Genomic DNA, 27538 nt, shown 5'->3' with positions numbered 1-27538 from the left:
AGACTGTAGCAAGGGCAAAAATGTTCTGCCCGCAACCCCCCCTCAACCAAAAAATTCTCAACACCAAACAAATACCTCTAAAATAGTTTTGCTAACAAGTAAAAAGAAGTCCAAATTTATTGGAGTCGTGCAAAGAACTAGAGTTAACATTTATTGTAAAAAGCCTCTGCATTTAGTGGCACAATATATAAACAAAACATTTTAAACACATTTTAAAACAGCAATGGGGTTTGAATCACAGAACGTAATTGACAACTATACAGTGTATGTATAACTTCTGACAATGTTACAGCATTTAATTTCCTGTTTTAAAATAATAATAATAATCCAAACAGGGTGTATTCATTAGTACAAACGATAGCTAAACGTTTTGCAAGGAAAACTAGCATTTCTTATTAGATAAACTCAGGTAGGTCCCTCCCCTTTTCGGCCTGCTTGGAGTCTAGTGAAGAGACCCATGGTGAATCTGCAGCTCAGTCATCATCCATAAAATAATAATCCTCTTCTTCCCCACTTTCCCCTGAATGGTCCTCCTTGTCAGGGAACATTTCCCACACCACAAAAGAATCATTCTCCGCTGAAACACAAGTAAAACATTATTGAGTGAATAAAGTTTCCAAATTCTCAAGTTATGCAAGTATAAAAATACACCAAGACAAAATCTTCCTTCAAAAGAACACTTACCGGTATTGCATCTCTTCAAAACACGTTTGGCTGATGGAGTTGGCATGTACTAGATGGAAAATGCAGAAAAACATTGAATAAAATTCTGTCTGTCTGTATATTATATATAAGTGGAGACTGCGCAGGGGAGGACGGCTCATAATAACAGCTAGAATGGAGCGAATTGAATGGAAACCATGTGTTTGATAACATTCAAATCATTCCGCTCCAGCCATCACCATGAGCCCGTCCTTCCCAATTAAGGTGCCACCAACCTCCTGTGGTATATACATCCTGTTTAACAATAAGAACTCTATTGGCATATTCTTATAACTGAATGACTTTAAAAAGGTCTCCTCTCCCGACTCACATTTTCCCCATAGCAATACACTAGACCGTTGTTCCCGTCATCCTTGAGAAGAGTTCATTTTCAAAATGGCCCCAGAAATACAGTGTTTGTGTGTGTGTGTGTGTGTATATGGCCCTTCTTTGGTCAATAAGCTCCTCAGAAATATTCCTTTCAAAACAGCCTACCTTTGAAGCAGCCCCCAATTTGTGCAGCTTCACTTGGCCTTTTTTCATTCTTTTTTGAAGTTGGTAGATATACCTGTCATCGTTGTCTCTGAAAAAATTTGATGAAAAGTTTCTGATTTTACAAATGGTGAGAAAACCAACAATCATTCATTTATTTACTGGTAGTATCACCTCTCTTGTAATAACAGGCTACTATGAGTGACTGATTTAAAAACAAAAACATGTCAATGAGTACGTTTACATGCACACTAATAATTCAACATTAACTGATTATGGTAGAAGACCTTGTATGGGAAAATGTAATCACCTTATTCTACTTATCTTAAAATTGGCGAAAAGTCAAAATCGAAGTGAATCATGCGCAGATTAAAACATCTGTTTCTCTGATCAATCTATCAAACTGTTAGGACATGTAAACAGCTTAAATCTGCGTTCCAGCAGTGTATTTGATCAGCACTGAGTGTACAAAACATCAATAACACCTTCCTAATATTGAGTTGCGCACCCCCGCCCAAATTCATCAGGGCATGGACTCTACAAGGATCCTGGCCCATGTTGACTCCAATGCTTCCCACAGCTAAAGTTGGCTAGATGTCCTTGGGGTGGTGGACCATTCTTGATACACATGGGGAAACTGTTGATTGTGAAAAACCCAGTAGCGTTGCCGTTCTTGACACAAACCGGTGCACCTGGCACCTACTACGATACATCATTCAAAAGCACATAGTTTTTCTTTCCCATTCACTCTGAATGGCACACATACACAATCCATGTCTCAGTTGTCTCAAGACTTAAACCTTATTTAACCTGTCTCCTCCCCTTCATCTACACTGATTGAAGTGGATTTAACAAGTGACATCAATAAGGAATCATTGTTTTCAGCGAGTCAGTCTCATGGAAAGAGCAGGTGTTTCTAATGTTTTGTACACTCTGTGTTTATGCGCAAGTGAAGTGAGTTCGGAAAAACAAAGTGCGCATCTTAGAAATAGTTTTCACATAAACGTAAAGAATCAAATAGGCTTCGCAAAAATAACATGGTCACTGTGGTAAAACGTTTATTTTGATTGCCGATTTTCTGCATTTATCAAAAGTCCCATCAGGTAGCCTGATTTCAGATGTACCGAACCCACTACCCTGGCATTGCAAGGGCCATGCTCTACCAGATGAGCACCACCGTGTCACCACTGTGTTCACCGAGCCCATCAGGCCAGGGTCACCATGCTATACCAACTGAGCGTTTACCTGTTCACAGAGCCCATCATGCCGGGGGTGATGTGGAGACACTGAGGAGTTTTTACTGATGGGAATCTTGATGAGCTGGGGGTTTGTGGGTCATGCTCAGAGTCCATGAACACATCTTCTTTTCCATTGGGAGACACTGTGGGCAACTAATTCACAAGAGGGCACATTCAGTTCTGGCACTCCATTTCTGACTGCTACAAGACTTATTTTAAGCTGTCGGCTGTCTTGAAATATCAATTTGGTACACAAGCAATCTATCAGCTGCTGTTAAATATACATTTTACACATGAAAGCAACATGACAATCTCTCTACACTACCAGTAAAAGGTTTTATAACACCTACTTGTTCAAGGGTTTTTCTTTATTTTTACTATTTTCTACATTGTAGAATAATAGTGAAGACATCAAAACTATGAAATAACACATATGGAATCATGTAGTAACCCCAAAAATGCGTTAAACAAATCAAAATATATTTTAGATTCTTCAAAGTAGCCACCCTTTACCTTGATGACAGCTTTGCAGACTCTTAGTATTCTCTCAACCAGCTTCACGTGGAATGCTTTTCCAACAGTCTTGAAGGAGTTCCCACATATGCAGAGCACTTGTTGGCTGCTTCATGTAGTAACCCCCAAAAAAGTGTTAAACAAATCAAAATATATATTATATCTGAGAATGAAATAGCCACCCTTTGCCTTGACAGCTTTGCACACTTGACATTCTCTCAACCAGCTTCATGAGGTAGTCACCTGGAATGCATTTAAATTAACAGGTGTGCCTTGTTAAAATTCAATTTGTGGAATTTTATTCCTTCTTAATGTGTTGGAGCCAATCAGTTGTGTTGTGACAAGGTAGGGGTGGTATACAAAAGATATACCTATTTGGTAAAAGACCAAGTCCATATTAAATCGCAAGAACAGCTCAAATAAGCAAAGAGAAACGACAGTTGATCATTACTTTAGTAAAAGACATGAAGGTCAGTCAATACGGAAAATGTCAAGAACTTTGAACATTTCTTCAAATGTAGTCTCAAAAACCATCAAGCGCAATGATGAAACTGGCTCTCACGAGGACCGCCACAGGAATGGAAGACCCAGAGTTACCCCTGCTGCAGAGGATACGTTCATTAGTTACCAGCCTCAGAAATTGCAGCCCAAATAAATGCTTCAGAGTTCAAGTAACGGACACATCTCATGCTCAGACGAGACTGCGTGAATCAGGCCTTCATGGTTGAATTGCTGCCAAGAAACCACTACTAAAGGACACCAATAAGAAGAGACTTGCTTGTGCCAAGAAACATGAGCAATGTACATTAGACCAGTGGTAATTTGTCCTTTGGTCCAATGAGTCCAAATTGGAGATTTTTGGTTCCAACCGCCGTGTCTTTGTGATGATCTCCGCATGTGTATTTCCCACCGTATAGCAAGGAGGAGGTGGTGTTATGGTGTGGGAGTGCTTTGCGGGTGACACAGATTTATTTAGAATGCAACGCAGACTGAACCAGCATGGCTACCACAGCAATACGCCATCCCATCTGGTTTGGGCTTAGTGGGACTATAATTTGTTTATCAACAGGACAATGACCCAACACACCTCCAGGCTGTGCTATTTTACCAAAAATGAGAGTGATGGAGTGCTGCATCAGATGACCAAGCCTCCACAATCCCCCGACTGAGATGGTTTGGGATGAGTCGGACTGTAGAGTGAAGGAAAAGCAGCCAACAAGTGCTCAGCATATGTGGGAACTCCTTCAAGACTGTTGGAAAAGCATTCCAGGTGAAGCTGGTTGAGAGAATGTCAAGAGTGTGCAAAGTGGTCATCAAGGCAAAGGCTATTTGAATCTCAAATATATGTTTTATTTGTTTAATACTTTTTTTGGTTACTACATGATTCCATGTGTTATTTCATAGTTTTGATGTCTTCACTATTATTCTACAATGTGTGCAGAGACTTCTTTGAATTTTGCTGAATGTATTCTTTGACCTCCAGCACCACATTATGTGCATATAAGCAATATTTTCCAAAATAACTTTAAAAAAACTAAACATTGCTGAGTGGTTGAAATGGTGCACCCCAGGCGGAAACACACCTTCACCCGCTTGTTCTGCATGGGCGAGCTGTTGAAGATGTCATCGTGGTCGTCTTTGGGCATGTGGTCCAGGAGGTTTCGCACCTGCTGCTTCCGCTTCAGCGTGCCCTTCCTTGCAGTTATCCGGGGTGGTTCCACCACTACAGTTCAAATATAATATATGACATTGTCACAGCGGGGACTGTGAAGCAACAAACATAGGCACATGCATACAAACACAAAATAACATCAGCACTATACACAGATTTTGTGTTGTAGATATGTGGTAGTAGAATAGGGGTCTGAAAACACACACATTTAATGTTGTTGTAAAATCTGTTGTGAATGTATTCTAATGTTTTAAAATGGTATAACTGCCTTAATTATGCTGGACCCCAGGAAGAGTGGGGATCCGTAATAAATACAAATACATAGATTCTCTGTAAATCTTATTAAAATGGACAGATTGTATAGATTGTGATTTAACATTTAAAAGTAAATGTGTAAATCACAGAAGCTAAGCAGGGACTGTCTTGGTTAGAGCTTGGATGCGAAACCTACAGGAATTCATCAAGATGCCTTGATGGATTTATTAAGGATAAAAATGCTAGACAAGGTAACTTACATGGCTCCTTCTTCTGCAGGTTTCTTTTCTTGGTGGCCTTGGAAGGTGCCAAGAAAGTGGGGGCCTGGGCATTGTACTGCTTCTGGCAGTCCTCAGCTGAATGGCTGCCCACCTCCATGGCAACGTTCACCCAGAAGTCAGAAGTGTGTTTAGGAAGTGACGTCACAGCCCTGAAAGCCAAACGTACACACAGGAAGTTGACATACTGTTTCTGTATAAACAAGGCACGTTGCACACTTTTTTTTTAATATAATTTTTTTAATTTAAATTTCCCCCTTTTTCTCTTCAATTTCGTGGTATCCAATTGTTTAGTAGCTACTATCTTGTCTCATCACTACAAGTCCCGTACGGGCTCGGGAGAGACGAAGGTTGAAAGTCATGCGTCCTCCGATACCGCACTGCTTCTTATCACAGCGCCATCCAACCCGGAAGCCAGCCGCACCAATGTGTCGGAGGACCTGCACCTGGCAACCTTGGTTAGCGCGCACTGCGCCCGGCCCGTCACAGGAGTCGCTGGTGCGCGATGAGACAAGGATATCCCTACCGGCCAAGCCCTCCCTAACCTGGACGACGCTAGACCAATTGTGCGTCGCCCCACGGACCTCCCGGTCGCGGCCGGTTGCGAACCCAGAGTCTCTGGTGGCACAGCTGCAGTACAGCGCCCTTAACCACTGCGCCACTCGGGAGGCCCTACGTTGCACACATTTTAAGCATGCTAGCTAATTTGAAACTTTTCTTCAACATTGTACATTATATAAGGAGACTATTGTTTAACCAGAGTTGAGTAAACCGAGTGATGACATACTTTCTCGTCTACTGTATTATAGTCATTTGGCTGCTCACTGCCATGTTTGTACATAATACCACTATGAAGACAACTGTAGCAAACTTACTCATGTAGTCTCAACAGTTCTGCCTCTGTCCACTGATCTCCATTTTCTTCCTTTTCTCTCTGCTGAACCCTGAGGAACTTGCTGCCTTTTCCTCTCAGTGTCAGTGGACTGTCCCTTTTACTCAATTTCTTCTTACAGTTGTCCTGGGAAGTCGACGAACCACCCGATGATGTCTGAGAATCTTCCAGAACCCTTCCACGTGTTCTCGTACCCCGTGACTTTACGGGTCCCGTTTTGACTGCCTTGGTCTTTTTCTTCTGTGTGAAGTCGTCAGACTGGGACTCTGTGTCAGTACTGTGACTAAAATAATGAACGTTCCTATTCCGCGTCAGCTTCCGTGGGTAGGTCGTTGTGGTCGCAGGTTTCCCCGTATCTTTCACAATGTCATCCAGGAGTTTCGCTGGGAGCATCTGACGACTGACCTTCTTCTTTGGCAAATCAAGCACTCTCGGAGGGTCTACTTTTTCTGAATGATTGACTTGTTTCACTGGTAACAGCTCTGAGGATGTATTGGCGTTGTCCGAGTCATCGCTGTGCTGTTCGTTAGCACCCCGGAGATAGAGACGTGGAGGGGATTGTGGGGCACGGTCTGCATACGCGGCAGGCGCCGTTGCACTCCAAGATCTTTGGCCGGTCTTCCTGGGCCGACCCCGGAGCTTGGGAGAGAGGATCACTTCAGACTTGGACCTCTGAGATGCTGGGCTGACCCTCTTGGGCCTGCCCGGACCCTTGGTGGAGGGGTTCTCAGGCTTAGACCACTGAGAGTTTGGACTTGCTTCATTGGGTCTTCCTCGGTACCTGTGAGAGGGGTTCTCCAAAGACATGGACCTGTGAGGCTCTCGGCTGGCGTTCTTGGGCCTTTTGGGGACCCTGGAAAGGACGTTGTCTTCAGCCTTACACCGCCGAGACACGTGGGCCATGTGAGATGACTTATCCTCTGGCTTTGACCTCGAAGGCCGGGGATAAGCCTTCACCTTTCTCAGAGGCATAGTCTCCTCTTCACTAGTGTCACCTCGCAGCCGCTCTGTAGAACACAACATAACACTGTCAAATACAATGTAGTCCCCATTTTTGTTGCAGCTAGAATATGAGGATAAATGCATTCCAAGGCTTATGTATATATATTTTTAAACATACCTTCCGCTGGAGGTAAGAAAACCTTGGCCGGTTTTGGTGGTCCGTCTAACAGTACTCTGGCTACAGGTGTGCTGACTTGCTGAGAAGGTAGGGAAATAGCATAGCAATTAATTATTTTTACAAGGTAAGTTGACTGAGAACACATTCTCATGTAAAGCAACGACATAGGGAATAGTTACAGGGGAGAGGGAGATGAATGAGCCAATTGGAAGCTGGGGATGATTACGTAACCGTGATGGTATGAGAGCCAGATTGGGAATTTAGCCAGAACACCGGGGTTAACACCCCTACTCTTACGATAAGTGCCAGGACACCAGTTTAACGTCCCATCCGAAAGACGGCACCTTACACAGGGCAATGTCCCCAATCACTGCCCTGGGGCATTGGGATATTTGTTTTTTATACCAGAGGAAAGAGTTCCTCCTACTGGCCCTCATCCAGGAACCGACCAGGACCAACCCTGCTTAGATTCAGAGGCAAACAGCAGTGGGATGCAGTGTGTCCCAAACCTCTGATTACACCCAGCCGTTCCACGTGTTGACTGTATTCCACAACTAGAGCACCTGATTCAACTAATGAAGGGGCTTGGTGATTAGTGGACTCAGATGTGTTAGAACAATATATAGAATAGGTAGAATGGCTGGGGAGAATACGGTGCTCTACAACAGAAGACTAATTGAAGCAGAGGTCCATGGAACAGCTTACAGAGTAAAGCATAGACGAATCGTCATAACCCCCATGAATGGTGACGTTCATGTCGGAATCCAAGATGACTCTGGCCCCTTTCCAGTACTCCAGAGGAGGTTTGATAAGGCGGCCACTCCGGGAAACATTAGCACTGTTCACCGCACTGGTGGCACAGCAACGAGCAGCTGCAGGACAAGGAAGATTAAACATAAACAGGAAGATTAAACAAACAGGAAGAAAGTCTCTACAGAGAAATAGCAATGAATCGAATCTTGATGAAAACAACAGACATGTAACTGCCAGTATAAATACAGTGAGCATTTGTGATGCCAACTTTTGGACTCACATCCCCTAGTGGCATTTGGCTTTTGGAATGTGTTGTCCTGCGTCTTGGTGGAGAGGTGGTTTTGGTTCCAGGGTGTTATCAGGCCCTTGCTCCCCTTTTCACCTTCTGAACTACATTCGAAGACCCAACAGAAAGACTGAATGTTAACCGATATGACTACAGTGTTCAACCTGAGTAGCCCAAAGGGAGAAGATTTTCTTTTCAAATAAAATGGAGAACAAGCTATGAAAGAAAAATAAGGAGCTTTCAAATTAAATTAAATGTATTTGTCACATGGGCGGAATACAATAGGTGTAGACCTTCCCGTGAAATGCTTCCTTACAAGACCTTAAACAATGTAGAGTTTTTTTTGTAAGTATGAAAAATGTGTTAAATTAAATAAACTAAAAGGAAAAATAGTAACACAATAAAATAACAAGGCTATATATAAGGGGTACCAGTACCGAGTCAATGTGCAGGGGCACCGGTTAGTCGAGGTAATATGTACATGTAGGTCGAGGTAAAATGACTATGCATAGTAGCAGCAGAGTATGAAGAGTGTGAAGCAATGTGAATGTGTGTTTTGTGTGTGTCCATGTGTGTGTTGGAGTATCAGTGAGTGCGTAGTTAGAATCCAGTGTGTACATCGAGCCTGTGCAAAAAATAATAAAATAATGGGGTCGAAGTAAATAGTCTGGGTGGTCATTTGATTAACTGTTCAGCAGTCTTATGGCTTAGGGGTAGAAGCTGTTCAGGAGCCTGTTGGTCCCAGACTTGACGCTCTGGTACCGCTTGCCGTGCGGAAGCAGAGAGAACAGTCTATGACTTGGATGGCTGGAATTTGATCATTTTGCAGAGCAGTTGCCATATCAGGCTGTGATGCAACAAGTCAGGATGTTCGATGGTGCAGCTGTAGAACCTTTTGAGAATCTGAGGTCCCATGACAAATCTTTTCAGCCTCCTGAGGGGAAATAGGCATTGCCATGCCCTCTTCATGACTGTTGGTGTGTTTGGACCATGATAGGGCCTCAGTGATGTGGACACCAAGGAACTTGAAGCTCCCGTGGTAAGGGTAGGTAACACCACATCACAACGGTCCTCCGTTTCCTGTAGTCCATAATCAGCTCCTTTGTCTTGCTAATATTGAGTGGGGGGGGGGGGGGGGGGTTGTTGTCCTGGCGTCTCTCACCTCCACCCTATAGGCGGTCTCATTGCCGTTGGTGATCAGGCCTACCACCGTAATGTCTGCAAACTTACAGTGCCTTGCGAAAGTATTCGGCCCCCTTGAACTTTGCGACCTTTTGCCACATTTCAGGCTTCAAACATAAAGATATAAAACTGTATTTTTTTGTGAAGAATCAACAACAAGTGGGACACAATCATGAAGTGGAACGACATTTATTGGATAATTCAAACTTTTTTAACAAATCAAAAACTGAAAAATTGGGCGTGCAAAATTATTCAGCCCCTTTACTTTCAGTGCAGCAAACTCTCTCCAGAAGTTCAGTGAGGATCTCTGAATGATCCAATGTTGACCTAAATGACTAATGATGATAAATACAATCCACCTGTGTGTAATCAAGTCTCCGTATAAATGCACCTGCACTGTGATAGTCTCAGAGGTCCGTTAAAAGCGCAGAGAGCATCATGAAGAACAAGGAACACACCAGGCAGGTCCGAGATACTGTTGTGAAGAAGTTTAAAGCCGGATTTGGATACAAAAAGATTTCCCAAGCTTTAAACATCCCAAGGAGCACTGTGCAAGCGATAATATTGAAATGGAAGGAGTATCAGACCACTGCAAATCTACCAAGACCTGGCCGTCCCTCTAAACTTTCAGCTCATACAAGGAGAAGACTGATCAGAGATGCAGCCAAGAGGCCCATGATCACTCTGGATGAACTGCAGAGATCTACAGCTGAGGTGGGAGACTCTGTCCATAGGACAACAATCAGTCGTATATTGCACAAATCTGGCCTTTATGGAAGAGTGGCAAGAAGAAAGCCATTTCTTAAAGATATCCATGAAAAGTGTCGTTTAAAGTTTGCCACAAGCCACCTGGGAGACACACCAAACATGTGGAAAAAGGTGCTCTGGTCAGATGAAACCAAAATGGAACTTTTTGGCAACAATGCAAAACGTTATGTTTGGCGTAAAAGCAACACAGCTGAACACACCATCCCCACTGTCAAACATGGTGGTGGCAGCATCATGGTTTGGGCCAGGGACAGGGAAGATGGTTAAAATTGATGGGAAGATGGATGGAGCCAAATACAGGACCATTCTGGAAGAAAACCTGATGGAGTCTGCAACAGACCTGAGACTGGGACAGAGATTTGTCTTCCAACAAGACAATGATCCAAAACATAAAGCCAAAATCTACAATGGAATGGTTCAAAAATAAACATATCCAAGTGTTAGAATGGCCAAGTCAAAGTCCAGACCTGAATCCAATCGAGAATCTGTGGAAAGAACTGAAAACTGCTGTTTACAAATGCTCTCCATCCAACCTCACTGAGCTCGAGCTGTTTTGCAAGGAGGAATGGGAAAAAAATTAAGTCTCTCGATGTGCAAAACTGATAGAGACATACCCCAAGCGACTTACAGCTGTAATCGCAGCAAAAGGTGGCGCTACAAAGTATTAACATAAGGGGGCTGAATAATTTTGCACGCCCAATTTTTCAGTTTTTGATTTGTTAAAAAAGTTTGAAATATCCAATAAATGTCGTTCCACTTCATGATTGTGTCCCACTTGTTGTTGAGTCTTCACAAAAAAATACAGTTTTATATCTTTATGTTTGAAGCCTGAAATGTGGCAAAAGGTCGCAAAGTTCAAGGGGGCCGAATACTTTCGCAAGGCACTGTAATGATGGTGTGAGTCGTGCGTGGCCGTGCAGTCGTGGGTGAACAGGGAGTACAGGAGGGGACTGAGCACGCAACCCTGGATGATGGCTGTGTTGTTACCTACCCTTACCACCTGGGGGCGGCCCGTCAGAAAGTACAGGGTCCAGTTGCAGAGGGAGGTGTTTAGTCCCAGGGTCCAAAGCTTAGAGATGAGCTTTGAGGGAATTATGGTGTTGAACACTGAGCTGTAGTCAATGAACATCATTCTCACATAGGTGTTCCTTTTGTCCAGGTGTGAAAGGGCAGTGTGGAGTGCAATAGAGATTGCGTCATCTGTGGATCTTTTGGTGCGGTATCTGAATTTGAGTGGGTCCATGGTCTCTGGGATGGTGTTGAGGTGAGCCATGACAAGTCTTTCAAAGCATTTCATGGCTACAGATGTGAGTGCCACGGGGCGATAGTGATTTAGACAGGTTACCTTGGCGTTCCTGGGCACAGGAACTATGGTTGTCTGCTTGAAACAACAAGGTTTTAAAGACTGGCTCAGGGAGAGCTTGAAAATGGTCAGCGCATGCTCGGAGTACACATCCTGGTAATTCGTCTGGTCCTGTGGCTTTGTGAATGTTGACATGTTTAAAGGTCAGACTACATGCTCCGAGTACACATTCTGGTAATCTGTCTGGTCCTGGGATTTGTGAATGTTGACCTATTTAAAGGTCTTACTCACAGTTTTGGTGCAGGTACAGCTGACTAGCGCAAAAATAATAGTGGATACGAGTTGAAAACAATATCATAAGTAACTTACTGATCCCCCCCCATCATTAGCCATTTGTATAAAGTGTCTCAGAGGAGGAGTGTTCTAGGTTCAGTTTTACATTTCGGTCACAGGGGGACCAGATCCTAGATCGGCACTCCTCCTCTGAGACGCTTGATACAAACGGTTCGGACCACAGTGACACAACGTACCCTTTCGGCTCTGACAAAAAGAGCTCAAGGTATTTCTTCCAATCCGTTGGGAAGCCAAAGAGAAACTTCTGCAACAGCCATTTTGGGAGTTCTGGTCAAGGAGAAAGGCACAAAAAAAACAAGAAAGCATTTATGCAGATTGACAGTTCTCATTTTCGGGTTCATTGAAAATGAAACCTTGTTTAAAGTATCTCTTTCTGAAACAGGCAATACAGAGCTGGGTACAATTAAAACGTCATCACCCAGAGAAAAACGAATATTATGGTTGAACCCAAATGTAGTGTTTGATGAAATACCTGTATTTATGGAAAATATGTTTGAGAAGGATACTTCGTTTTTAAAATGAAAATTGTAAATTGGAATGGTAGTGTCATGTCTTACATGGAGTTATCGGAAATGTTTTGGAAGGTCTGCTCAATCCAAGATAACAACCAATTGGTTACAGCACTACCCCCAAAATGGAGGCGGCAGGTGGCAGTGGGAGGAGGCTGGGAACTGGCCTGTCTGCCCAATATAAAGGATCAAAACTGGCTGAGGAATAAAAATACCATAAATAGAAAGTATACCAGTTTCCTTTGAGGACCAGGATGTTGACAGCTGCGCCACACTGATTGCAAAAAAATAGATTTTTGATATACCGATTCCATGGCACAGTGTATACAGTGCCTAAAGAAAGTATTCATACCCCTCGACTTTTTCAAAAGGGGTAAAAAAGTAGGAGCAAAACAAACATGGCCAACAATGTAATGATCTAATAAACTGGTTCAAACAGGAGTCACTGTCAGTCTGTCCTCACAATTCACTACAACGCTCTGCTGCGTAGCCTAGACGATCACCTTCCAAAAAATATGTGCATAATGGGAATTCTCTTGGCACCCTGGAGACCATGTGTACAGTTGATGTCGTAACTTTGCATACACTTAGGATGGAGTCATTAAAACTCGTTATTCGACCACTCAACACAATTCTTGTTAACAAACTATAGTTTTGGCAAGTGGGTTAGGACATCGACTTTGTGCATGACAAGTAATTTTTCAAACAATTGTTTACAGACAGATTATTTCACCTGTATCACAATTCCAGTGGGTGTGAAGTTTACACACACTAAGTTGACTGTGCCTTTACACAGCTTGTAAAACTCCAGAAAACTATGTAATTGCTTTAAAAGCTTCTGATAGGCTAATTGACATCATTTGAGTCAATTTGAGGTGTATTTCAAGGCCTAGCTTCAAACTCAGTGCCTCTTTGCATGACATCATGGGAAAATCAAAAGAAATCAGCCAAGAGCCCAGGAAAAAAAATGGAGACCTCCACAAGTCTGGTTCATCCTTGGGAGCAATTTCCAAACACCTGACGGTGCCACGTTCATCTGTACAAACAATAGTACGCAAGTATAAACACCTCAAGGACCACTCCTGCATGCGCAAACCCGCTAATCTGAGGCGCTATTGTGTGTAGATGAGTGAGATTTTTTTTGTTGATTTAGTCCATTTTGATATAAGACTAATGCAACAACGGGCTCCCAGGTGGCGCAGCGATCTAAGGCACAGTCCCAAAGGGCGGCGCATAATTGGCCCAGCGTCGTCCATCATTGTAAATAAGAATTTGTTCTTAACTGACTTGCCTAGTTAAATAAAAATTATTTTCAAAAAACATTTGGTAAAAGTCAAGGGGGTATGAATAGTGTATCTGCTGATATATAAAATGACGCAAGACTTCACACTATGCTTTTCAGCTCAAATACAAACATCACAGCTTTTGTTGTGAGGATACAGAATCAATAGACCATTTGTTGTGGTATTGCCCTCAGGTAGCCTGCTTCTGGTCTCAGGTTCAGGAATGGTTGAAAAAGCATTACATTAAAATAAAAATGAACCCTCGAAATAGCATCGATGGGAGATTTGGGGAGACTGGTCAGTAAATCGATAATATATTAATAGTCTTAGCAAAAGTATTTATCTTCAATTCAGAATCAGTGGATTCTATTCGATTAGACAGATTCAAATTTGGGACTATGTATAAAAAGTGCTGTAATTTCTAAACAGTTCACCCGAGATGGACGAAAATTTACCTCAAATGAAAGCTGACAGTCTGCACTTTAACCTCGTAGTCATTGTATCATTTCAAATCCAAAGAGCTGGAGCACAGAGCCAAAACAACAACAAACGTGTCACTGTCCCAATACTTTGAGCTCACTGTATTGTCCCCCTCCGAATCACCATCACTGCCCAAACAAACTACCCACCTGATGTGCCAACCACCAGTAAAAGAGAGAGAGAGAAAAAGAGGCAAGAACAAAATAACAATGTAAAACAAAAGCCATCAAAGATAAATCAAATTAAAAGAGCACGGCCAACTGTGTGTGCCACTATTTTTACATGTGTGTGTGTGAGCGCCTCCGTGGCATCAGCATATGGGGCATCGACACAAAATACCCCAAACAGGCATTGAATGTAACACCCTTCCTTTTTAGTTTTAGAATTCATTTCTTTTTTCTTTTTTTTTTGAATTTGACCCCTTTTTCTCCCCAATTTCGTGGTATCCAATTGTTGTAGTAGCTACTATCTTGTCTCATTGCTACAACTCCCGTACGGGCTCAGGAGAGACGAAGGTTGAAAGTCATGCGTCCTCCAATACACAACCCAACCAGCCGTACTGCTTCCAACCCGGAAGCCAGCCACACCAATGTGTCGGAGGAAACACCGTTCACCTGGCAACCTTGGCTAGCGCGCACTGCGCCCGGCCCGCGATGAGACAAGGAGATCCCTACCGACCAATCCCTCCCTAACCCGGACGACGCTAGGCCAATTGTGCGTCGCCCCACGGACCTCCCGGTCGCGGCCGGTTACGACAGAGCCTGGGTGCGAATCCAGGGACTCTGATGGCACAGCTGGTGCTGCAGTACAGCGCCCTTAACCACTGCGCAAATTCATTTTTTTTTCAGTGTTTATTTTTGACTGTCCTTTTATCCCCCGGTTCATCCCACCTATTTCTTCTGGACACCATTTTAGGATTTCAATGCCTCATCTTTCAACTATGCTGGAACATTTCTGGGGATCTTTCATTTCAGCTCATGAAACATGGGAGCAACACTTTACATATTGTTTATATTTTTGTTCGGTATACAATAAAAGTGACTCCAAAATGACACAATATATTATTTACCATTAATTTCTATTGGGCACAAAATAACATGAAACACAACCAAAACAAACAGCAAATGCATCCAACAGGTTTGTAGAGTCACAAGCTTGATGTAGTTGCCTGATAGGAATATGGGACCAAATAGTCAACTTTTTACTACTTTAATACACATAAGTGAATTTGTCCCAATACTTTTGGTCTCCTAAAAGTGGGAGACTATGTACAAAAATTGCTATAATTTCTAAACGGTTCATCCAATATGGATGAGAATACCCCAAAATGAAAGCGGAGCTTGCACTTTAACCTCATAGTCATTATCTCACTTCAAATCCAAAGTGCTGGAGTACAGAACCAAAACAACAAAATGTGTCAATATTTCTGGAGTCTCACTTTCCCATTATTCCAAAATGGCTGATTATTTCTGACTTACGAGTTCCGCTGAAATCCGGGGCCATCTTTCCCACCAGGATGTAAATGCTGCCAGAAGCAGTCTTCAGGTGTGTGGTTGAGATTCTCTTTGCGATGAGGTTGCTGTGCCAGGGCATCTTGTTATCCCTTGGTGGAAAGCAGAGGCAGACTAAGTAAGTGAATCAATGTTTGCTTTTACAAAAATAATGTGTTAGTTAACTTCATATGATTCCGAGAAACAAATTCTACTTACTCACGGACACCATCCACATAAAACCTGTCGTTCCTACTCTTCAAGACCCAGTGTCTAAGGTGAATCCCTGTAACCTATCAAGCAATAGACATTAAATAGTTACAGTGGGGCAAAAAAGTATTTAGTCAGCCACCAATTGTGCAAGTTCTCCCACTTAAAAAGATGAGGCCTGTAATTTTCATCATAGGTACACTTCAACTATGACAGACAAAATGAGAAAAAGAAATCCAGAAAATCCCATTGTAGGATTTTTTATGAATTTATTTGCAAATTATGGTGGAAAAAAAGTATTTGGTCAATAACAAAAGTTTCTCAATACTTTGTTATATACCCTTTGTTGGCAATGACAAAGGTCAAATGTTTTCTGTAAGTCTTCACAAAGTTTTCACACACTGTTGCTGGTATTTTGGCCTATTCCTCCATGCAGATCTCCTCTAGAGCAGTGATGTTTGGGGGCTGTTGCTGGGCAACATGGACTTTCAACTCCCTCCAAAGATTTTCTATGGGGTTGAGATCTGGAGACTGGCTAGGCCGCCACTCCAGAACCTTGAAATGCTTCTTACGAAGCCACTCCTTCGTTGCCCGGGCGGTGTGTTTGGGATCATTGTCATGCTGAAAGACCCAGCCACATTTCATCTTCAATGCCCTTGCTGATGGAAGGAGGTTTTCACCCCCATGCTTCACAGTAGGTATGGTGTTCTTTGGATGCAACTCAGCATTCTTTGTCCTCCAAACACGACGAGTTGAGTTTTTACCAAAAAGTTATATTTTGGTTTCCTCTGACCATATGACATTCTCCCAATCTTCTTCTGGATCATCCAAATGCTCTCTAGCAAACTTCAGACGGGCCTGGACATGTACTGGCTTAAGCAGGGGGACACGTCTGGCACTGCAGGATTTGAGTCCTTGGCGGCATAGCGTGTTACTGATGGTAGACTTCGTTACTTTGGTCCCAGCTCTCTGCAGGTCATTCACTAGGTCCCACCGTGTGGTTCGGGGATTTTTGCTCACCGTTCTTGTGATCATTTTGACCCCATGGGCTGAGATCTTGCGTGGAGCCCCAGATCGAGGGAGATTATCAGTGGTCTTGTATGTCTTCCATTTCCTAATAATTGCTCCCACAGTTGATTTCTTTAAACCAAGCTGCTTACCTATTGCAGATTCAGTCTTCCCAGCCTGGTGCAGGTCTACAATTATGTTCCTGGTGTCCTTTGACAGCTCTTTGGTCTTGACCATAGTGGAGTTTGGAGTGTGACTGTTTGAGGTTGTGGACAGGTGTCTTTTATACTGATAACAAGTTCAAACAGGTGCTATTAATACAGGTAACGAGTGGAGGACAGAGAAGCCTCTTAAAGAAGAAGTACAGGCCTGTGAGAGCCAGAAATTTTGTCTGTCATAGTTGAAGTGTACCTATGATGAAAATTACAGGCCTCTCTCACCTTTTTAAGTAGGAGAACTTGCACAATTGGTGGCTGACTAAATACTTTTTTGCCCCACTGTATATAAGTATACATCTATGGTTATGCAAGTCCTGATAGAAAACTTAAGTGCCACACAAGAAAACATTACCTCCCAGCAAAAATAAGAAGCTAAAAGCAATGAACTCAGAGGAAACAGCACCAGTCATCAGCCTACAAATCCAAATGAAGCAGCATCATCAAGACCACCTACTTACATTGGATCCAGTGGACTCTGCTATGTGCTTGGCTCGGAATACAGCCCCCTGCTTCTTTGGGATGGAGATCTTCGGTGAGACCTGCAGGAGGGGGTCGTGCACCAGGTCTGGGAAGGGCCTGGGGGGAGGCTCGTCATGGTAAAAGTCACACTGACTAAGGCCGGCATCTGGCCTAGACGGAATGCTGGTCTCTGATAGACCTGTGGGCACACTACTGGTCACGTTCACACTGGCGTCCTCTCCGGTGCCCACTGTGGGTTGTGCACGGGTCGACATGCTGCGCTCACATCCTGTAAAGAGAAAGCGGTTGATGGGTTTGTTTGTTGAGTCGACATCACAGGTTGATAACAGTTCACGTATGGCGTTTGAGTCATTAGAATCAGAAGAACAGTCACTACTCTACATTTCTAGATGTCACCTGTCATGGGATCCTGCCGGCTGCTCTCTTGATAACAGTCTTGTTGGTCCCTTTTTCGTCTTCTCTCTTTCAGAAGAGCAAACGTATTTGCTCTAGAATCCAGGCATGGCAGTCCATCCAAAACAACTTTGGACCCTGTGCAGAAAACAAAAACAAATCATTTTACTTCTCAAAGTCATAAATTAAAGTATTCTGACAACCGAGCAACCTTGATTGACACAATAATTGAGGATAATTGAAACAACTTACTGAAAACTGATTCATCGTGTGCAATGTTGTGTGCCCCAAATTTAAATTTTCCATTGCAATCTTCCATTGACTTTAACCTTTTCACTGGTGTAGTTATGTTGGTTGTCTGGGAGGCACTTTTGAAGTCTTTGAGGGGTGCTGGTCGTTGGGTGTCATTTGAGCTGAGCAGAGTGTGCGGGTATGACAAAGCTTTCCTTTGGGACTTTGGTGAGAAAGTATCCAGAGCTGGGCCTTGCTTTTGTGCATTTATGTTGGTTGGCTTGAACGCACTACTACCCATGTCTTTCAACGGTGACTGTCGTTGAAGGTCTTGTGGGTGGACCATAAAGTGTGAATGTGTCAAATCCTGGCTTGGCGATTGAAAAGGTGAAAGGGTCAGAGGCTCTGCATCATAAGTGAATTCAAGGTCCTCGGTTTCCTTTTGTTCATAGTTCACCAAATGCTGATGTCGTTTTCTAGGCGAGCTCATTACTCCACCATGTTCTTCTTGGATTCGCTTTTCTCTCACGGGGTTAGGCGTTTTGGTCCTCTCGTTCTCAACCTGTACTCTAGCTTTCATCCTCGCAAATACCTTGGCTGGGCTTTCGAGTTCCCTGGATATCACCTCGCTTGTCCTAAAAGCCTTCAATGCAGGGAAAATAATTCGGTCTCTACCAACTGGGTCTTCTTCATGAAAATAAGTTGATTCTCTGTTGTATCTTGACGGGGTAAACATGTTTTTTCACGATCGTTTTTTTACGATTTGTAGAGGAATGTCAACTGGAGCCACTGAAGTAAACTAGCTAGGTATATGCAACCACGATCTGATCATTTCAAAATGCTCCATTGATTGCTGGTTTCTATGGGGGGGGAAACAGAATATAATTATTTATTTGCTGGAATCTGGTTATACTAGGCTAGCTGGCTGCTATAGCTTACATCGTACTGTCGTTGAATTACGAGGTAGTAACAAAGTGACCAGCAGCTAGTTGACCCAGCAAGCTACTAACTAGCTAGCTAACGTTAGCTAAAAACTGAAAGCCTACGAATGGATAACCAGCTAACAACTTTAACCAGCTTGCTGCTAAAATGACATATGCCGTTTCAAAAGTAAATTATTTGATTGGCATTTACTCAATATGTATTCTATATTACATACTATTTGTGAATGTATGCATTGATTATAAACTGTAAAATAGCGAACTAACGTTACTCACCGCAGAGATCCATAATTTGAACTTCCCTCGAATGTCGCGTGATTGGACGGCGATCTCAAATGCGTCACTTCCGCAAACAACTTCCGTTCACCGAGATGGCCTTGGAAGGTGCTGCCAAAAAGAAAAACAAAATGTGCGTATATAGTCGCATAATGTTGTGGGATGTTTACTGTTAAACCATTTTTTTCCTGAGATTGCCTGCAGGATAAAAGAACAACATTGCAGCAATTGCTTAGATATGGCATTTCGTACGGTGGGAGCTGCACAACTACCATCGGAGGTATGGGTCCACGTGTTTGGATATCTATCAACAACAGACAAACTAAACATTAGATCATGCTGCAAATATTTCAAAAAAATGGTTGACCACTGGTCCCTTTGGAAAGGCAACACAGTGGTGCTTAAAAAGCTGTGTGCCTACACCTCGCAGTTCTGGACAACTCTTCGCCGCAGGAAAATCAGCTCAGTTGTTGTACAGAAGGCAAGTTTGAAAGAATGGAAACAGCTTGCCCTATCCCTCCCTTGGCTCACCACAATAGCCGTGGAGAATTGTTTCGACGTGAAAGCCTTTGAAATTCTCAAGCAATTTCATAATTTGAAGAGGCTGGCTATTCGCAGGTGTCGCTGTGGCCAGGGACTGTCTGATGCAATTGTGCCTCTGCAGCAAGTGACTCATTTTAGTGTGTGCGAGATGCACTGTGCTCCAAGATCAGATATTGTTAGTGCTGTCTCAAAGCTCTCCCACCTGACGTCTCTACTCTATCACGAAGGCAATCATCCTATCCCAAGACAGATATTCCACCTAATGCTTAACCGCTTGCCACATCTGAAGCATCTGTCTTTGAAAATGGGAACACAACATGGCTCTCTCCCAGATGATTATTTTAATATTTATAAAACAAATGGCTTTCCAGGTGAGGACCTTTGCAAAGTTACAACGCAAGACAACAGCTATTGATTGTACAGTACCAGAGTTTCTTTTTTACTACTCATACAAACCATTGGTGAAACAGTGAATGATTAGCTAAGCAGAGCCTACCACATGGTTTTCACGAGCAGATTCGGCTACTCCATAGGCCTATGTTCTAGCTAGTGTGTGAAGTCCATGTTGATATATGGTTATATGCCTGTACTAGCCTATATCATCATACATTTTAAGTTATTCAATTCAGCAATGACAAAATCTGTCTTTAGATGATCCACAGGTCGGCCAACCTGGCTTGACCAGTCTGGAGCTGCTTGACTACATGGACCCCACCTTACCTGAAGAGGCGCTGAAGTGCCTCCCCTCCCTGCAGAGTCTAGCTGTGGACTACAGAGACAGGGACGTGGATCCCAGCAGGTGCCACCTGAAAACATGGCTGAGGGAACTCCCTCAACTGGCAGTTCTCAACATCGCAAGTATGTGATTCGCCAGCTGCCAAACTAGCATTTTCCATGTCATGCACAGTTGGTGGGGTTACGAGGCAGCAAAATGGAGTCTGACAGTTGGTGGGGTTACGGGTCAGCACTATGGAGTCTGACAGTTAGTGGGGTTACGGGTCTGACAGTTGGTGGGGTTACGGGTCAGCACTATGGAGTCTGACAGTTAGTGGGGTTACGAGTCTGACCGTTGGTGGGGTTACGGGTCAGCACTGGGGAGTCTGACAGTTAGTGGGGTTACGAGTCTGACAGTTGGTGGGGTTACGGGTCAGCACAATGGAGTCTGACAGTTGGTGGGGTTATGGGTCAGCACAATGGAGTCTGACAGTTGGTGGGGTTACGGGTCAGCACAATGGAGTCTGACAGTTGGTGGGGTTACGGGTCAGCACAATGGAGTCTGACAGTTGGTGGGGTTACGGGTCAGCACAATGGAGTCTGACAGTTGGTGGGGTTACGAGTCTGACAGTTTGTGGGGTTACGAGTCTGACAGTTGGTGGGGTTACGGGTCAGCACTATGGAGTCTGACAGTTGGTGGGGTTACGAGTGACAGTTTGTAGGGTTTTGAGTCTGACAGTTGGTGGGGTTACGGGTCAGCACTATGGAGTCTGACAGTTGGTGGGGTTACGAGTCTGACAGTTGGTGGGGTTACGAGTCTGACAGTTGGTGGGGTTCCGGGTCTGACAGTTGGTGGGGTTACGAGTCTGACAGTTGGTGGGGTTACGAGTCTGACAGTTGGTGGGGTTACGAGTCTGACAGTTGGTGGGGTTACGAGTCTGACAGTTGGTGGGGTTACGAGTCTGACAGTTGGTGGGGTTACGAGTCTGACAGTTGGTGGGGTTACGAGTCTGACAGTTGGTGGGGTTACGGGTCAGCACTATGGAGTCTGACAGTTGGTGGGGTTACGAGTCTGACAGTTGGTGGGGTTACGGGTCAGCACTGTGGAGTCTGACAGTTAGTGGGGTTACGAGTCTGACAGTTGGTGGGGTTACGGGTCAGCACAATGGAGTCTGACAGTTGGTGGGGTTACGGGTCAGCACTATGGAGTCTGACAGTTGGTGGGGTTACGGGTCAGCACAATGGAGTCTGACAGTTGGTGGGGTTACGGGTCAGCACAATGGAGTCTGACAGTTGGTGGGGTTACGGGTCAGCACAATGGAGTCTGACAGTTGGTGGGGTTACGAGTCTGACAGTTGGTGGGGTTACGGGTCAGCACTATGGAGTCTGACAGTTGGTGGGGTTACGAGTGACAGTTTGTAGGGTTTTGAGTCTGACAGTTGGTGGGGTTACGGGTCAGCACTATGGAGTCTGACAGTTGGTGGGGTTACGAGTGACAGTTTGTAGGGTTTTGAGTCTGACAGTTGGTGGGGTTACGAGTCTGACAGTTGGTGGGGTTACGAGTCTGACAGTTGGTGGGGTTACGAGTCTGACAGTTGGTGGGGTTACGAGTCTGACAGTTGGTGGGGTTACGAGTCAGCACTATGGAGTCTGACAGTTGGTGGGGTTACGAGTCTGACAGTTGGTGGGGTTACGGGTCTGACAGTTGGTGGGGTTACGGGTCTGACAGTTGGTGGGGTTACGAGTCTGACAGTTGGTGGGGTTACGAGTCTGACAGTTGGTGGGGTTACGAGTCTGACAGTTGGTGGGGTTACGAGTCTGACAGTTGGTGGGGTTACGGGTCAGCACTATGGAGTCTGACAGTTGGTGGGGTTACGAGTGACAGTTTGTAGGGTTTTGAGTCTGACAGTTGGTGGGGTTACAGGTCAGCACTATGGAGTCTGACAGTTGGTGGGGTTACGAGTCTGACAGTTGGTGGGGTTACGAGTCTGACAGTTGGTGGGGTTCCGGGTCTGACAGTTGGTGGGGTTACGAGTCTGACAGTTGGTGGGGTTACGAGTCTGACAGTTGGTGGGGTTACGAGTCTGACAGTTGGTGGGGTTACGAGTCTGACAGTTGGTGGGGTTACGAGTCTGACAGTTGGTGGGGTTACGAGTCTGACAGTTGGTGGGGTTACGAGTCTGACAGTTGGTGGGGTTACGAGTCTGACAGTTGGTGGGGTTACGAGTCTGACAGTTGGTGGGGTTACGAGTCTGACAGTTGGTGGGGTTACGGGTCAGCACTATGGAGTCTGACAGTTGGTGGGGTTACGAGTGACAGTTTGTAGGGTTTTGAGTCTGACAGTTGGTGGGGTTACAGGTCAGCACTATGGAGTCTGACAGTTGGTGGGGTTACGAGTCTGACAGTTGGTGGGGTTACGAGTCTGACAGTTGGTGGGGTTCCGGGTCTGACAGTTGGTGGGGTTACGAGTCTGACAGTTGGTGGGGTTACGAGTCTGACAGTTGGTGGGGTTACGAGTCTGACAGTTGGTGGGGTTACGAGTCTGACAGTTGGTGGGGTTACGAGTCTGACAGTTGGTGGGGTTACGAGTCTGACAGTTGGTGGGGTTACGAGTCTGACAGTTGGTGGGGTTACGAGTCTGACAGTTGGTGGGGTTACGAGTCTGACAGTTGGTGGGGTTACGAGTCTGACAGTTGGTGGGGTTACGAGTCTGACAGTTGGTGGGGTTACGAGTCTGACAGTTGGTGGGGTTACGAGTCTGACAGTTGGTGGGGTTACGAGTCAGCACTATGGAGTCTGACAGTTGGTGGGGTTACGAGTCTGACAGTTGGTGGGGTTACGGGTCAGCACTGTGGAGTCTGACAGTTGGTGGGGTTACGAGTCTGACAGTTGGTGGGGTTACGAGTCTGACAGTTGGTGGGGTTACGAGTCTGACAGTTGGTGGGGTTACGAGTCTGACAGTTGGTGGGGTTACGAGTCTGACAGTTGGTGGGGTTACGAGTCTGACAGTTGGTGGGGTTACGAGTCTGACAGTTGGTGGGGTTACGAGTCTGACAGTTGGTGGGGTTACGAGTCTGACAGTTGGTGGGGTTACGAGTCTGACAGTTGGTGGGGTTACGGGTCAGCACTATGGAGTCTGACAGTTGGTGGGGTTACGAGTCTGACAGTTGGTGGGGTTACGGGTCAGCACTGTGGAGTCTGACAGTTAGTGGGGTTACGAGTCTGACAGTTGGTGGGGTTACGGGTCAGCACAATGGAGTCTGACAGTTGGTGGGGTTACGGGTCAGCACTATGGAGTCTGACAGTTGGTGGGGTTACGGGTCAGCACAATGGAGTCTGACAGTTGGTGGGGTTACGGGTCAGCACAATGGAGTCTGACAGTTGGTGGGGTTACGGGTCAGCACAATGGAGTCTGACAGTTGGTGGGGTTACGAGTCTGACAGTTGGTGGGGTTACGGGTCAGCACTATGGAGTCTGACAGTTGGTGGGGTTACGAGTGACAGTTTGTAGGGTTTTGAGTCTGACAGTTGGTGGGGTTACGAGTCTGACAGTTGGTGGGGTTACGAGTCTGACAGTTGGTGGGGTTACGAGTCTGACAGTTGGTGGGGTTACGAGTCTGACAGTTGGTGGGGTTACGGGTCAGCACTATGGAGTCTGACAGTTGGTGGGGTTACGAGTCTGACAGTTGGTGGGGTTACGAGTCTGACAGTTGGTGGGGTTACGAGTCTGACAGTTGGTGGGGTTACGAGTCTGACAGTTGGTGGGGTTACGAGTCTGACAGTTGGTGGGGTTACGAGTCTGACAGTTGGTGGGGTTACGAGTCTGACAGTTGGTGGGGTTACGGGTCTGACAGTTGGTGGGGTTATGGGTCTGACAGTTGGTGGGGTTACGAGTCTGACAGTTGGTGGGGTTACGAGTCTGACAGTTGGTGGGGTTACGAGTCTGACAGTTGGTGGGGTTACGAGTCTGACAGTTGGTGGGGTTACGAGTCTGACAGTTGGTGGGGTTACGAGTCTGACAGTTGGTGGGGTTACGAGTCTGACAGTTGGTGGGGTTACGAGTCTGACAGTTGGTGGGGTTACGAGTCTGACAGTTGGTGGGGTTACGAGTCTGACAGTTGGTGGGGTTACGAGTCAGCACTATGGAGTCTGACAGTTGGTGGGGTTACGAGTCTGACAGTTGGTGGGGTTACGTCAGCACTATGGAGTCTGACAGTTGGTGGGGTTACGAGTCTGACAGTTGGTGGGGTTACGAGTCTGACAGTTGGTGGGGTTACGAGTCTGACAGTTGGTGGGGTTACGAGTCTGACAGTTGGTGGGGTTACGAGTCTGACAGTTGGTGGGGTTACGGGTCTGACAGTTGGTGGGGTTACGAGTCTGACAGTTGGTGGGGTTACGAGTCTGACAGTTGGTGGGGTTACGAGTCTGACAGTTGGTGGGGTTACGAGTCAGCACTATGGAGTCTGACAGTTGGTGGGGTTACGAGTCTGACAGTTGGTGGGGTTACGAGTCTGACAGTTGGTGGGGTTACGAGTCAGCACTATGGAGTCTGACAGTTGGTGGGGTTACGAGTCTGACAGTTGGTGGGGTTACGAGTCTGACAGTTGGTGGGGTTACGAGTCTGACAGTTGGTGGGGTTATGAGTCTGACAGTTGGTGGGGTTACGGGTCAGCACTATGAAGTCTGACAGTTGGTGGGGTTACGAGTGTGACAGTTGGTGGGGTTACGAGTGTGACAGTTGGTGGGGTTACGAGTGTGACAGTTGGTGGGGTTACGAGTCTGACAGTTGGTGGGGTTACGAGTCAGCACTATGGAGTCTGACAGTTGGTGGGGTTACGAGTCTGACAGTTGGTGGGGTTACGAGTCTGACAGTTGGTGGGGTTACGAGTCTGACAGTTGGTGGGGTTACGAGTCTGACAGTTGGTGGGGTTACGAGTCTGACAGTTGGTGGGGTTACGAGTCTGACAGTTGGTGGGGTTACGGGTCTGACAGTTGGTGGGGTTACGAGTCTGACAGTTGGTGGGGTTACGAGTCTGACAGTTGGTGGGGTTACGAGTCTGACAGTTGGTGGGGTTACGAGTCAGCACTATGGAGTCTGACAGTTGGTGGGGTTACGAGTCTGACAGTTGGTGGGGTTACGAGTCTGACAGTTGGTGGGGTTACGAGTCAGCACTATGGAGTCTGACAGTTGGTGGGGTTACGAGTCTGACAGTTGGTGGGGTTACGAGTCTGACAGTTGGTGGGGTTACGAGTCTGACAGTTGGTGGGGTTACGAGTCTGACAGTTGGTGGGGTTACGGGTCAGCACTATGGAGTCTGACAGTTGGTGGGGTTACGAGTGTGACAGTTGGTGGGGTTACGAGTGTGACAGTTGGTGGGGTTACGAGTGTGACAGTTGGTGGGGTTACGAGTCTGACAGTTGGTGGGGTTACGAGTCAGCACTATGGAGTCTGACAGTTGGTGGGGTTACGAGTCTGACAGTTGGTGGGGTTACGAGTCTGACAGTTGGTGGGGTTACGAGTCTGACAGTTGGTGGGGTTACGGGTCAGCACTATGGAGTCTGACAGTTGGTGGGGTTACGAGTCTGACAGTTGGTGGGGTACGGGGCAGCAGTATGGACTGTCCTGTGGCTTCATTTGGAGATGTTTGACTGTCCTATGTTTTGTTTTCCAGAAGGCCATCCCGTCAGTGCTTATGCTCACTCCATTCCCAACACAGTGACCAGTTTAACTCTGCAGCGGGTGATGGTGGAGCAGAAGGACATGAAGGCTCTAGGGAAACAGGCTTCAGGCCTCTTGTATCTGCACTTTGATCCATGCAGCTATAACAGCAGCAGCAGCATCGGAGAGATCCCCAAACTATTCCCCCAGCTCATGACCCTTAAAATGCGGTGAGATATTAACAACTGACTTCTGTGTTGTGGTACGAACCCAGATGTAGTAATAAGTTACTGGTGAACTCCTAATTAAGTGTCTACATGTTAAGTGACTAATGTGCGCATTTTCCAAGGGTTTGACTCATTAATTTAAGCCAAGCAGATATTCTGACTCACTTTTCTATTCTACTCTTTCAGACACTACAATGTATCAGAGAAGGAGTTCTTGAGCCTCCAACAGTTGAAGCATTTGGAGCAGTTGGAGATCCTTGATGCACACAGTCCTAGTCCTCACCTTCTGCAGCTGATCCACAAGCTGCAGGTCCTGACCAACCACAGAACCCAAATCATCCATTCTCTGGGCCCGAGAGATCCCACAACCTGCTACTGTACTCACTACTAACATTAAGACTAAAAGGAAGTGAACACTGGTAGACTGTAGCCCATGTTTTCAACAGCACATGTTTAACATGTGAAATTATACAAAACTGCTTGTTCATCATTTTAGGTACGTTTGCGATGCCAAAAAAGGAAACAGCTGAAATTATGAGGACGTTTAGTAAGTCAATACCTCTGAGTTCAGTAGTCAACAGACTCTTTGTATAGAGCAAAACAACAAACGGTTCATAACACAGGAACAGCCATTTTATGCAATACTTTTTGTTTGAATCTGTTATGTACCCTTGATTGGGTTAAACAGAATACATGATTGTGCACAAAAACAACTTTTTTGATGAAAGAAAATACAATTGACAATACAATTAGCTTATCAGTTCTAAGATTGATTAAAGACGCATGTTACAGTTGAAATACTGAAATCTCTCTTGTTGAACACAACTACTATTGAATCGATGTGTTGAGTCTCCAGTGATTGTGCACCTCATCCCGTCTTCTACTATGTTGCCTCAAGAGGGCAGTAAACACACATGGCAAAGAGTCGGTCTGTCAATAACTTCCTGTTGCCTGTTGGAGCACATTGCATTGCTAACTTTGTGATCGTCCAGAGAGTTGCATTTTAGAAGCTGCATACCCCTCCACATATCCCACCTGTGTTGAATTAAATTAGGAATTGCCCTGGCAA

At 45.3% G+C, this 27538-nt stretch overlaps 2 protein-coding genes across 6 annotated transcripts; one reads left to right on the top strand and one right to left on the bottom strand.

Moving 5' to 3' along the window:
* Window positions 1-119: 119 nt before the first annotated feature.
* On the bottom strand, window positions 120-19438 carry mis18bp1 (MIS18 binding protein 1). 3 transcript variants are annotated; one of them, XM_021574815.2, is made up of 17 exons: window positions 19328-19438; window positions 18132-18970; window positions 17883-18017; window positions 17465-17754; window positions 15790-15863; window positions 15559-15683; window positions 11985-12075; window positions 8196-8305; window positions 7868-8034; window positions 7163-7241; window positions 6026-7049; window positions 5133-5302; window positions 4529-4668; window positions 2440-2585; window positions 1198-1285; window positions 685-733; window positions 120-577 (listed from the first exon to the last, which is right to left on the bottom strand). In XM_021574815.2, the coding sequence occupies exons 2-17, from the start codon at window positions 18844-18846 to the stop codon at window positions 474-476; spliced, it is 3507 nt and encodes a 1168-aa protein (XP_021430490.2). In that variant the 5' UTR covers window positions 18847-18970; window positions 19328-19438; the 3' UTR covers window positions 120-473. The 3 variants fall into 3 exon arrangements, with proteins under 3 accessions (XP_021430490.2, XP_036811085.1, XP_036811086.1); XM_036955190.1 differs by lacking the exon at window positions 19328-19438 and having other exon boundaries at window positions 18132-19273; XM_036955191.1 differs by lacking the exons at window positions 17465-17754; window positions 17883-18017; window positions 18132-18970; window positions 19328-19438 and adding an exon at window positions 16941-16965.
* Window positions 19315-27538, top strand: im:7136021. 3 transcript variants are annotated; one of them, XM_021574818.2, is made up of 4 exons: window positions 19315-19460; window positions 20522-20728; window positions 26256-26472; window positions 26656-27538. In XM_021574818.2, exons 2-4 carry the CDS (start codon window positions 20575-20577, stop codon window positions 26858-26860), a joined length of 576 nt encoding a protein of 191 aa, XP_021430493.1. In that variant the 5' UTR covers window positions 19315-19460; window positions 20522-20574; the 3' UTR covers window positions 26861-27538. The 3 variants fall into 3 exon arrangements, with proteins under 3 accessions (XP_021430493.1, XP_021430491.1, XP_021430492.1); XM_021574816.2 differs by having other exon boundaries at window positions 19422-20241; XM_021574817.2 differs by lacking the exon at window positions 19315-19460 and adding an exon at window positions 19468-19607.

The sequence above is a fragment of the Oncorhynchus mykiss genome, chromosome 19 (assembly GCF_013265735.2).
Source record: "Oncorhynchus mykiss isolate Arlee chromosome 19, USDA_OmykA_1.1, whole genome shotgun sequence".
NCBI lineage: Eukaryota > Metazoa > Chordata > Actinopteri > Salmoniformes > Salmonidae > Oncorhynchus > Oncorhynchus mykiss.
This window is presented reverse-complemented; position numbering and strand designations above follow the sequence as displayed.